Source organism: Watersipora subatra, chromosome 11, assembly GCF_963576615.1.
Source record: "Watersipora subatra chromosome 11, tzWatSuba1.1, whole genome shotgun sequence".
NCBI lineage: Eukaryota > Metazoa > Bryozoa > Gymnolaemata > Cheilostomatida > Watersiporidae > Watersipora > Watersipora subatra.
Window position 1 is genome coordinate 37,198,582 of NC_088718.1, and position 13,894 is coordinate 37,212,475.

At 35.4% G+C, this 13,894-nt stretch overlaps 1 protein-coding gene across 1 annotated transcript in view; it reads left to right on the forward strand.

Moving 5' to 3' along the window:
- Positions 1–13,894, forward strand: part of LOC137408032 (PR domain zinc finger protein 1-like) — a 68,222-nt gene that overhangs the window by 8,273 nt on the left and 46,055 nt on the right. The window contains exons 2-3 of the mRNA XM_068094422.1: positions 10,035–10,280; positions 12,800–12,888. Of these exons, the coding sequence (XP_067950523.1) occupies positions 10,037–10,280; positions 12,800–12,888 (333 nt within the window). The 5' untranslated portion in view covers positions 10,035–10,036. The remainder of the gene's footprint in view (positions 1–10,034; positions 10,281–12,799; positions 12,889–13,894) is intronic.

Consider the following 13,894-nt stretch of genomic DNA (forward strand, 5'->3'; position numbering starts at 1 on the left):
CATTTTAGTCTTTCATATTTCAATAGGGTGTTGCTCAGCGAGACAGGAGTACTCCGTTATGACCTCTGGCATAGAATCCTATCTCTTTTAACAAAGCGCCTACATTAATCCGCAATGCAGTGCCCCTTGAAACACTCATTGCACAGTTACTCCAGGTGTTTACAATTCCAAATTCACATCATCCACAATATAGTGCATGGTATGGAACAATTCAGATTCCATTTTGCTCGTCCGTCTTTTGTGACTGTCAAATATTTTCTTGTTTATACCAAGTTAAATAATTCATTTAGTATTTGATTATAATTTACTATAAGCATACGCTGTAATTCATTTCACAGGGCAAAAACTTGTAATAATATCCTAATAAATCTTGGTTGTATTACGCATAACATTACAATAAAGGCTTCATAATAAAAATATTTAAGTCGCTAAAAGTAAAAAATTTCATTATTATAGAAAAAGTAACTAAATATACCATAAAACCTGTATTCGAATGTCACCTTTATTTACACGCCACTATGGAGGAAGGGTTGAAAAATAGACCGCCATGGCGTTCAAATAAAGGTTTTACAGTAGTAATAAACAATAAAAAAACACTTTTATTGTTACTGTATATACTTGGCAATGCTTATGTTCAAAGATAAAGGTCATGACAGAGATATACAGTGTAACTCGTATTTATGGTTTAATGTTTATGATGCTGTGATGTTACATGGTGTTTATGACACTGTCGTGATACATGGTGTTTATGATGCTGTGGTAATACATGGTGTTTATGATGCTGTGGTGTTACATGGTGTTTTGAAATTATTTTTGTGTGTTGAGACAAATATTAGCTAGAAAATTGGTACATTAGGGCATACATGAGCTAAGGTTTGCAAGTACTTTTGCTGACTGATTGCCACATGTTTGTAACATATCCTGTGAGGGGAAGATGTTGATAGGTGTTCATGTACTGTGACTTGCTGCAAGAAACCAATTGATGTCAGATGTTCTTGGATGTATGCAAGTGTTATTGACCCGAGTTTACTCCGCTGCCAAATCGATGTCAAGAGTTTGCATCAAGCTGGTAGCTAATCTTCAAATATTAAATATCTTTGAATAAAAGAGTGAAGGATTCGTTTGAACTGTGGTTTACATCGGTTAGTTTAACTTGAAGCGATATGCGGTTCCCAAGGAAATGTCGTTATTCGAATGCCATTCTTATAAGAGAAACACTATGCCACACATTTTTATATTTCCTGCTTTGGTTAGCAATTGATGTGGTGTCTAGTAGGCTCTCTAGATGGCACTTGTGTGACTTTCGAACTCTGCGCCAAAAAGGAATTTGTTTCAACAAGTCTTCAGATATTAAAATTTTCGGCTAAATGGACACTGATGTTGAAGACATTTATAATGATATCTGAAGACCAATCCTTCGTTTTTTCATGACATAATTTTATCGTTGTCGGCCATCTTTATAGACAATTTTATCATTATAAACACGAAGCTTTTGCAATAAATGTTTGAAAACAATGCTTTTGTTTGCAATTTTTTTATTATAGTATCAAAACAACACCAAGAAGTACTATTAAATAATAGAAAAACGATAGTTTTTTACAAATATGGTGGCTTTTTCGCTAACAAGCGCATGTGCAAACGGCTTGATGACGTCCAAAAAAAAAACGATGACAATTGATAGCTGACTGTAAACTAATTGGGTTGATATTGGAGGCAGCAAAATTTTCTCCATATATGATAAGATTATGGATTCTGCTATAATACAGACTAACTGAGAGAATAGGATGTATGTGTAAGTTTTTATTGCCATTGGTAATCAACAACAAAATGACGTTTTCCATTACATGTTAAACAAAAATGAGAAGACAGAAATCAGAAAGTATTGAGTGAGTTAAACTAAAGTGTTTTAAAAGTTAGTAATGTAATAGTATTGCGGAGGAGTCTTGTTGCTTTTGTTAATATTGAGTGAGTTAAACTAAAGTGTTTTAAAAGTTAGTAATGTAATAGTATTGGGGAGGAGTCTTGTTGCTTTTGTTAATATTGAGTGAGTTAAACTAAAGTGTTTTAAAAGTTAGTAATGTAATAGTATTGGGGAGGAGTCTTGTTGCTTTTGTTAATATTGAGTGAGTTGAACTAAAGTGTTTTAAAAGTTAGTAATGTAATAGTATTGGGGAGGAGTCTTGTTGCTTTTGTTAATATTGAGTGAGTTAAACTAAAGTGTTTTAAAAGTTAGTAATGTAATAGTATTGGGGAGGAGTCTTGTTGCTTTTGTTAATATTGAGTGAGTTGAACTAAAGTGTTTTAAAAGTTAGTAATGTAATAGTATTGGGGAGGAGTCTTGTTGCTTTTGTTAATATTGAGTGAGTTAAACTAAAGTGTTTTAAAAGTTAGTAATGTAATAGTATTGGGGAGGAGTCTTGTTGCTTTTGTTAATATTGAGTGAGTTGAACTAAAGTGTTTTAAAAGTTAGTAATGTAATAGTATTGGGGAGGAGTCTTGTTGCTTTTGTTAATATTGAGTGAGTTGAACTAAAGTGTTTTAAAAGTTAGTAATGTAATAGTATTGGGGAGGAGTCTTGTTGCTTTTGTTAATATTGAGTGAGTTGAACTAAAGTGTTTTAAAAGTTAGTAATGTAATAGTATTGCGGAGGAGTCTTGTTGCTTTTGTTAATATTGAGTGAGTTAAACTAAAGTGTTTTAAAAGTTAGTAATGTAATAGTATTGGGGAGGAGTCTTGTTGCTTTTGTTAATATTGAGTGAGTTGAACTAAAGTGTTTTAAAAGTTAGTAATGTAATAGTATTGGGGAGGAGTCTTGTTGCTTTTGTTAAAGCCTGTTAAATGTGAAAGAAGATAAATCTAATCGAGGGAGCATTTGAGTCGTCTAACCATGATTAAACATATTCTATGGTCTGCTCATTAGTCTGGGTCATAAAATTATTTTGTTATCGGGTGGTTAGTTCTTCCTATTTTAATAACTTCCTGGCTGTTTATTATTCTTCGAAAGTACTCAGTTATATTGATGGGAAAGTTGATTACCATGTGGAAACGATTAGCTACTTCTGGGTGGATAGGCCCATCTATTCCAATATTACAGCTTTAGAGATGTTTATAAGGCCAACTTGAATATTAGGACCAATGAGAACCAAGATACAATAACATTTAGCTAATATTTTGGCTGGTTGCATAAAATAGTTTACTTTCATGGCTAGCCATTCAAATATATAGACTGTCGCTTGTGGTGGTCAGCCGTGGTTGATGAGAATTCTTGTGGCATCAGTTTCAGATGTAAAAGTTAGAACTTCATAACATTCAATGTCTGGCACTCTACAATTTGTACAATGGCCAGTATACTTTAGGGTCTGAAGTGAAAGCTAAAAAACATGTTTGTTATTTTAATATGATATTTACTCGTATTTACTTTTGACTAGACCAGTGAAGTATTCTCTCAAGCTTGACAACTGCATTAATTTCTTCCGGGTTTTTTGAAAACATACTTGAGGACTCTTATGCAATTTTTTCTTAGGATTTCTCATTAACAATTCAGCAGCCTAAAAACAGAAACAGACTAGAGGCAAAACAATAGTACAGTATCATACAGTAATGTTACATTTTATTGTAGATCATAACCAATAAATACACTAAAGTTAACGTATAGGTAACTATAGTTACTAAGGATGCTATATTTATTTTGTTAATAATTTTTAATATGTACAAGTACGTATATAAAATTTTGATGATTTTTACCAAGGGGTGTTTGCATTAGAAATTTACTAAGGGTTTCTATACACCTCTATACGAAATTTTTGCCTTGCGATGTCAACAATGAAACGAATTAAGATCGTAGGGCGAGGGTCCACTGTACCAGCTATCCATGGCATGTTGATAATATTTTGTACTCACCAGAAGATGCACTCAACAATTGTATTACGAATTCTTTTAACTTCAGTTTCAAGTCTTTGAAAAAAAATTTGTTTTTGCATTTATGACGCCAAATGGAAATTCTGTTTTATTTATTTATTTTTTGCTGACATACAATTTTTTAAAATTACTTCTTTAAAAACAGCTATGGGTTGTCCAATACAATAATTATATATATATATATATAATATTATATATATATAATATATATATATAATATTTATGGCAACAGTTTCCACAATGAAGCACTGGATTGGATTAACTTCATACATGTAGGATTTTTAGGACTCCCAGCCAAGTAGCAAATTAGCGATTAGAAGTACATGATTGCTGTGTCAATCTAAAAGTTTTGTTTTCAGCCATCAAAAGACCATAAATGCACCTCAAAAGTTGTTGTAGAAATTTCAATTGAACATCATAAATGTTTAAAACCCATTAGCATCAGGCTAGCTGCATCGGATCCGGTTAGTCTGCCAGCTTCATTGCAGGATCCACGGGCTAGCTCTCTAGTCTCTGTCATTCTCTAGTGGCTCTTGGCTGATCGTAAAACTTACAGATATTTTCATTTACGACCTTCTGAGTGTTCTCCTGCAAGTCTCTATATTTGTTTGTTCGTGTGAGCATCACTTGTGTTCATCTCTCATCTTTCGTTTCTTTCCAATTCCGCTAGTCGTAAAACTTTCAACAGCTTTGATAAGATTAGGTCTGGCTTTATATAGCTCTCATTCGCGTTACCGCCTCTAATATCATTTTGCTTGAAGATGATAACAAGATTGCAAAAGCTTTTTAGAGCATTTGATGTCACACACATTGCCCTTTGCACCCGCTGCCGTTCTTTATTTAGGCCTAACCATAAACTCCTGTTTATTTCTATCTTTGCGCATAGGTTATTGAAGAGGTCCTTTGTTATATTATTTTAAAGTTTTCAGATAGCAATATTGTAGCAAGACTTGGTGTCTCTGTGACGAACCGCTACTCTGGGCCGACAAGAAGATCGTGTTTTCATAGAGCGCTTTAGTAGAGTGATGGTTGTGCAATGCCTTATGTCAAGGTAGTGCTTTTTAACTTCTGCATATGAAACAACAGGAAAGCGAGACCTATGCGCACGAGCAAATGTGACCCTGTTGATCATTAAGACTGTCTCCATGACACAAAAATATTGCTTCGCACGGGTGTTTCGCTTCCAAACAGCGACACTGAATTACTACAGAATGAGGGTGACGCAGATGTTTCCACGATGGCAATGCACTGCCATAGAAGGGCCTGTCGATACACGATCGACACGATGTCGATACATACGATGTCGATACACGATCGACATCGTATGTCGTACACACGATCGTTGTATGAAAACTTTGTAGTTTTTTAACAAGTTGGTGTTTCTTGGGCTCTCTTGCTATCTAGCATTCTTGCTATTGCAGTCTAACATCCACAATGTATGATGTAAAATTTAAGCCTATATTTGACTCTACTACTTAACGTAATTTCTAGGATACAGTCGATTACGTCTCCCAAAACATCACTGTTTACTAAGCGAAAGTGAAAATGTTGGAGAAATTTAAAAATATAAAATTAACAATAATTATAGCTTAGTTTAACCTTGACCTAGTTTAAAGTGAATGAGTTACGCCACATGTTTTCATTATCGTCTCTACCTCCGAACATAAGCTAAAGCCTTCATTTCCATTTTTGTCTCTCTGTTATAACAAAAATACCTTTTATTTATTATTAATTTATTTTGTTATATCTGTTTTACATTGTGATATTTAATGCATTTGTTTTGATACCATGTTTAATTACCGTAAGTATTTATCATTGCAGTTTTTAGTTTGTTGTACAAATTAAACAAAATACGATGTTCTCGTAAGAATAGTTGTGCCAGCATATAATAGTTGTGACATTCAAATCTTGGAACAATTGAGTTTGTATTTAATTGTTGAAATATAGAATCAAAGACCGCAACAAGATTGTAGTGTTGATATTTTACACTAGCAATAAAATAAATTAGACATGTAGTTGTGTCTGTTTCGTCTTCTGTCAATTATCTACAATCATCAATGGCTCATCCGAGAGGCCGTGATCTTGTTTTGACTCCAGATTCTTTGAGCCCACAAATATTTGCACTTTCGTTACTGATAAAGTGTGAGAAATGTAATTCACTTTTGGCAATTCCAAGATGAAGTGTTGATATAAAGCGACGATATTTTGATGAAATAATCTTGCGCAAAGCATAGTTGTTATTACATAATAAATCAGAGCTTGCCATCTCTGCCACTCAGACTCGACGAGAGCTTAAACAATGCCCTATTGACTTCCTGTGGAGAGTCGTCCGTAGTTGAGCCTTAGAACATATAATGAACTATTAACAATAGAGTTAACCTCTGGCTATGGTATATGTTACACTCACTAGCCATGGAGTGAACTCCTAACTAATAAACACCTGTCTGTAGCATGAACAGCTAACATAGAGTTAATTGCTAACCATAGAGTAAACTAACTTTAGAATAAACACCCAACTGTTGAGTGAACTACTAACTATAGAGTGAGCGGTTAGCATAGAGGTACTACTAACTGTAGAATTATGGTTTGAACTGCTAGCCATAAAATGCTAGCATTAGGGAGCAGTATGAAACATTTTATGTGTTACTAAAATGAAAATGACCATTATCTATATATATATATATAAATCTCGAAGTTTGGGTACATGTTTATGTGTGTGTTATTCGGTTTGTCCAACTATAGTTATTAAATTTTGGGAATGAAATGTCCGTTTTATGTTGAATTTGATCTTGGAACCTCCCGTTTTCCAAGCCAATATCGTCCCAATCAAGCTAAGTAAGATTGAACGATTCATTGGGTGATTTATGTCGCTATTTTGGTGAAAATTCATAGCTATACCTAGAGCAAACTGCAAACCTTGATCTATATGAAATAAGGTCATTACCTTAACTCGACTAGCAATCGTTAAGTAAGATGTTGAACCAGGAATAATCAGCCAATCAAATCGATTTAATATTTATAAAAGTCCTGACAGATCATTTGAAAGTTATTTCTTGTCGGGCCACAAGTATTTTGCTGCAACTTAGCTTCTTAATATTTAGTACCTGAATTTTTTGGTGATATTTGTTTCTCTGTTTGTGTATTTGACAGAAAATTCCTAAACTCTCTCCGGTGCTATTCGATAACTAGCTCCATCGAAGAAATACTCCTTCATGTTGTTACATGAAGCGTTTGGAGTTGTACCAGCTTGGTGCATGGCATATGAAAAGAAATATTTTCTACTTTTTGCAAGTGATAGAGCAGTATCACTGCAAGTAGCTCATCCCATATCTTTGAAAAAAGGGAAGGAAGTGGCTTTATAAAAATAAAACTTCAATTGTGACACTTTCCCAATTTTTCGTGCGTTATGTAGACCGGTTAGATCGGCAAAATTTGTTATAAATGGAACCGTCACATAATAAAAAGAGATAAAATAAAACATGAAATTTAAATCAAATGCAAACAGCTGTACTCCGCAATCAATTTTCCAAAGTTGCTAACAGCCAAGTTTGAAGCATCAAGATTGGTCATTTGTAGTTCTCCAGACATCTACTTGTTATTGGGAAAAATAAGCTCCGGCAATAACGGCTTTGCTTCTTGGACGCTGGGTTGATATAAGCCTGGTTCACATATACGCCGCAAAGCACTGGTGACAGCACCGCAGGTATCGCGGTGAAATGTGAACCTACACGCCGGTTGTTGCCAGCGGTCAACGCAAGAGTTTAGCGCTGTTCAAATTTCGCGAAGAGCCGCAGGCAAAACCTTCCCGAAATGCACTGTACAAGTGTAGGTTACCATCCTCGAATTGGCATGGCGAGTGAACTTTTTTATGCAGTTATTAGCGATGCAGCTATGTGTGAACAGAAGCCGCCTAGCGTCGCAAGTGTTTTGCTGTGCAAGATTACCGCCGGGGTTTCGCAATCGATATGGGAACCAGGCTTAACAGTAGCCGATATCCATTAACTATTGTACTATGCCCAGTTTTGCTATGTCTTTCAGTTTCTAGATATCTTGTTTTCAGCATGATTATAAATGAAAATAGGGTGTTCGAAAAAAATGCTGAACGCCGATCAGTTGCACGTACCAGTTGGCGTTGTCCAATGAGATACTCCATTTGTGGTTCATCCATTCTGGTACATACCTGCTGGCTGATGCATTTTATAAGAAGCATTCCTTTTCACATACTCAGTAGCTTATGCCAAGCTATACGGTCTTAAGGCTAGTTTACTCTATGACACCGTATGTCAAAGTTGTCCGCTGGGCGATTATTAGTCGACTATATGCACCGGAAACCGATGACATTGCTAGACGCAGACATGTCGGGAAACATTGCAACTGTCCAATTTTTCCAATCTTTTGCCGCACATCCATGACAGTCTGCGCAATGCGCACCACTTCTGCAACGGTAATTGGCTGTCGCGGAGTGCTTAATCTAAATCTCCCTTCATGATAGTTACTCCGGGACTAGTATTTCGTCCTTTCGGCAACCGCATGGTATTACGAGAACACCATGTCGCTGACTATTCTCCGATGTAGTCGCGGGTCGGTTTGTGATCATGTGAGCAATGTTATTACAGAAGATCACTAATGTATTGTGGGTTTAGTGCCGACATACTGCGATATAGTGTCTACCAATCTTTAGAATTTCATGTCGCAATAATGATATTCTTGGATGTAATAAACAATTATAAAATTCAACTTTCTGTATCAGCTGTAGCCAATGACACGATCAAGATGTCTAAGTAGGACTGCTTTACCATCGACTTCTTCACTAGTAATGTACTATAGGTGTTATTACAATCATAACCAAATGCTATGTCATAAATTGTGGAAGTTAGGCATGTTCTTGGGAGAGAACAACTTCTAAATTTTGGCTAAAGTACTCTTTGCAAGATTTTCCTAAGTACTGTCACGTAGCAATTATCTGACTCGAGCTGTAAGGTTGACTAGCAGAGAGGAGGAAATCTATAAGGCTTGAGCCAAGCGTCAAATCTTAGCCTTTGTTTTTTTTATCTCCTAACCAACAAGAATCTTTTCTTTGGCAACGAAAAGTTAAGCCTTAGGCCTAGTGACTGTTGACCAACAAAAACTGTCTGACCCGCTTGGTGTGTATGTCCATCAGACCTGGCTCGCAGATGTGCCATATATTTTCAACCTCAACTGCTCAACAGATCAGCGACCTGCACATCTGTTGAAGACACTGATTACACATTTGGTTTGAAGGCCCATTTTTATGTCAAGTCAGAAGTGTCACATCAAAAAGAAACTGCTAATAACTTATCATTAACATATCTCATTGGCTGTCATTTTATAGGGTTGGCTACACAGGAGCGTATAAATGGATCACGGATATGATAGTACTAGATGAGATTGCTATTTCAATAATGCTGGTCTTTGTTGTATATTGGGTACTGACACTGCATGTTAGGCTATTTGTAAGGATTCTTGGTGATTTGTGCGGGTCACAAAAGTAACTAACGTAATGTGGTGCGTATCATTTGTGTGCTTTTCAGAAACGCAAATAATTTGTGAATCGTTAACAGAATTAGCCAATGAGACGCAAAGGCTATAAAAAATGTTGTGAACTGTTTAACACAGGGCTCGTGTTGCCTGAACCATTTACCAAGCACATCAGCACAGGCATCGGTCCAAAAAGCTTTTTTTGGAGCCACCACTTGAAGAGTGCGCTGGGTGTGTCTAACCTTTGCTGTCGCTATAACTCATTCAGGTCTGTCTACTTAATTGCTACAATGCTGACGGGAACTGTGACTGCTTATCAGTTTATGGCGATTCATTCTTCTGCTTGTCATGCGGAGAAAGCCATCGCACTCCAAACCTTTCATCTAAGCGTTAAAATTCACTGGTCGCTCCATAACTTTATTAGATTTCTACTGTAAACCTGTCTCTTCTGTTAGCCATATGCTCCTTGAGTCAACTGAGAGAACCTGCATCTCTTGCTACTCCTGTTGACACCTGTTGACAGGTCTGCAGCTGCTCATATCTTTTTATAAGCTGACTCCATGCCAAAATCATCTTGATTACGTTACATAACAAAGATAATGATGTCTATTTGTTAGCTATGGCCAATGCTGACCTCGGGGTCAAATTGCTGCCTCAGCTTATTAGAGACAGCGCTGCATCTGTGACTGTAACAAACAAACCGCAGTGGAGGAGTGCAGGCATTGGCAGCAGATATAGAGATCTGCGTGTAGGTGACAACCTGATTGTTCACCCGACAGCATTTGACACCAGCAGCGAGTGTTTGAGGACAGCGCACGCAACTGAAAGTCAGCACAGCTGGATTTACATCGTCAGCGATAAAGGTAACTCGTATCTTATTATATCTTGTCACTTATTGTAAGATATTTCACTATATAACCTCCATAAAATTAGAAACAGTCTATCTTTGGGATGCAGTGAACTACAAGTCATAGAGTGAACTACCAACCATAGAGTGAACTGCTACCTAAGCTCACTAGCAGTTCTACCTTAGTTGCTATTATGCTGTTGAATAAAAATGTACTACAGTTAACAAAGGTATATACTTAAATTTACCCTATACGATTTTTGCCAAGTTAGCCAAATTGATCACCAACTATATACAAAAGGAATGGTTTTTTGTCATTTAGGCAAATGTAAATTAATATTTTTATTTTTTATGTTTTTCGATTAAGGATTGAATCAGAAAAATAAATTTTAAATAGGTTGTTTATATATTATATTACAAAGGTAGGCTATGTCTTTGCTGTAAACATCTGCTACAAGTTTCATAGCTTTGATAATCACTAGTGCTACACGCTACGAAGTTTTGTCATATTTATCATCTTTGTAGCATGTAAAATGGTTTAAAACATTGAATCTTTAATTCTTTGAAGCGATTCAAACCTCCGGTTCAAGAGGGTATTTTTAAAAACATCTTATCAACAACGAAGTACTGCGTATGATGTAAACATCCGATATTCGTATTATTGCACAAATTTTTTGCGATCGGAGGTTAGATTTTCATCGTCTTCGTCAATGACGTCCTTGCAGCATCTCTACACATCTCTGCTTTTAATGCATGTGTTTTAAAAGTATTGTCTCTGAAATAAAAAATATTAACTCAGAATTTAAAAGAAAAATTTCTTACACACATTGACATTTGACCTTAGACGCATTTTAGAAGTGTCAGCCGCGATATAAGCTATTCGCCCCATTGTAGCTAAGAACGCAACAAACTAAAACGTCGAGTTGTGTGACAATTTCTTCGTAGCTCGTAAACTCATCAGCTACGAATAATTGCAAGTTCTGCAACCGCTTCTGCGTATCATGTAAATACGTCTTCATCATTCCTACGATCAAAACCACAACTTTGAAGCTCAAAAATTCATAGCATGTAACACTAGTGATTGTCAGATTTAAGAGATCTCAGGCTATAGTTGGCTACTGTATTTCATAATGCAAATGGCTGTCAAAATTTCTAATGTCTTACGCCAAAACCGTGTCGAAAGTTAGCAGGTTGTGCTAGAAAATTCAATTACATGTACCTTCTGTTGTTCCATTTTTTTAGTACACTCCCTATAGCAGGGGTAGGCAACCTGCAGCTCCGGAGCCGCATGTGGCTCTTTCATCCCTTCGCTATGGCTTACTCTGACATTGGAGTCTTTTCATTTTTTTAACCATATGCCAAGTTTTTCGTAAAAAATATAAAAGTTTTATCACTATATCTTATTTATAATATAATTTATAAAATTGTAATTATGGTGGTAAATCAAACCTTATCGGTTGTTATGCGTCATTGTTTATGTTATATTATTATTAGTACCTTATCACATGATCATCACATGGCTTTACATTTAACATAAAAGTATGAAAAATGTACTACCAGATTCGCGCGGGCGGCCAGATCGCTACGAGATACTTTCTGATATTATGTCAACAACACTACTGACAAACAACAACACTAATACAGGTAGTACACTTTATAACAATTTATGTGCCAATAAAATCGCCAAAATTATTTTATTGTTCTTTGCAAAAGTGTAATTTTGTTTTCTCAGCAGACAAATCAATATACATGCCACCCCTTTTTGGTTTATAATGTAAACACATGGTATAAAAGCATTAAAAGCTAAACAAAAACGTTACACATAATATTTATTTTTAATTAATTTAAAATATCAGAGAGGCTTTGTGGCTCCCATTGTGTTCTTTCCTGCGGAAAACGGGTCCAAATGGCTCTTTGAGTGGAAAAGGTTGCTGACCCCTGCCCTATAGGAAACATGACATTTCCATATAGATAACCTCGTTTCTTTTTATATTTTAGTTGTAGAAAATATAGTTTTTCTGTAGATTCAGTTTTTTAGTTTCAGCTATTAGAGTTTAGCTAAGGATGCAATTGAAATGTTTTCAAACATTTGTATGCTATAGCACTATTATACCAGTAGAAACTGTTAAAGAAATTGACTGACTTGCCGAACTCTGTAAACAAAAAACAGCGTATTTTCACTTCAAGTTGCGGTAGTAACTTTTTTATCATTATTTTTGATGACCCGTCCAGGGAAGTAGATAATAGCTCTATTTTTAGGTTTATGATTTTAAGCTGATTCATTGACTGCTGTAGGCTACTTGTTCAACCAATAATAATTCATTGTGGCAATAAGTTTTTTAATTCGACGATAAATGTAGCCCAAGGGTGTGATAAAGCATTTGGGATCAGTTGAGTTTTTCATAATTTGGCAAAATTTCACATTTTTGGTACCATCCGCTCATGCCGAGGCGCTTTGGGTGATTTTAAATTGGAATATTTGAGGAAGTTTTTGGTTAATCAATCCTTTGATGTTTTGCAAAATGTGCATTGCAGAAGTGCAGTACAAGGAAGGCATGATGATGCCAATGGTCAGCGTCCCTCCTAATTTAGATCTTCGGCCCGCCTCCTCTTCTAGACCACAGGTAAGTTTGGACGGAAGCTTGGTTTCACTTAATACCGGGAGTTATGTTCACATACATGCATTAGGCTTTTCTTAATACTATTCCGGCATAATTGCATTTGAACCATATTCAGTCCGAGCCTCGTCTGGAAACATCATGCATTTTGTTATTGTTGGGCCATTTGTTCAATCAGGATGTGTTTTTATGAATTTGTATAATAACTAGACGAAGCGTATTACATTGGTCATAGTTAATCAAATTGTGAAGTTATGTTATTAAATAAATTGACTATTACGAACCCCATACTGTAAGTTTTCACGTCACATTCTGGAAAGCTGTGACATATAAAATGCAAACACTATGTTAGGCATGGCCAAGTTAATTATTGATCCAAATTGTTTCATGTTAGAAGTGATTAAATTTATAAAAAGCTTTTAGCATAAAAGATTTGCTTGAAAAATCGAGTAAACCAAAAAAAGTTTTTACATATTACTTTAAAATCTTTATTCAAATATGAGTGAGTAAGCTGTTTTAGAAAAAGCAAATGATGCAAAATAAACTTATAATTTATAAAGCTGACACTGCAGATATAACTTTTTGTGAATGGGTAAAGAACTAGTTTCTGCTACGCAAGAGGTAAACAGCATGGAATATTAGTTTCATTTCGATCATTAAAATCGTCTGCAAACTCTTTTGGCCATTCCAACATCGGCATCAGTTTACCCCAAGTTTTCCACAAAAGAGTTTTGTTTGTAGTTTTAATCTCTCTGAATCTTCATCTGTTGCGCCGGTCATGTCTCAGTTGGTCAAACGTCTCTGCGTACAATTTGTTTTTACATACATCGCAAAGTTTAAACTAATAAATATTTGTAACGACATAGGAAGTAATTTTTATCACCTAAAATTTTTTGAAACATTTAAGTAAAAATAAAAAATGTTAATAAAAATTAAAAGTTAAACAAAAGATAATTAAAAGCTACATAAATTAAGTTAATTCAAATTGTATGTAGTGCGAGTTAGAGTACGT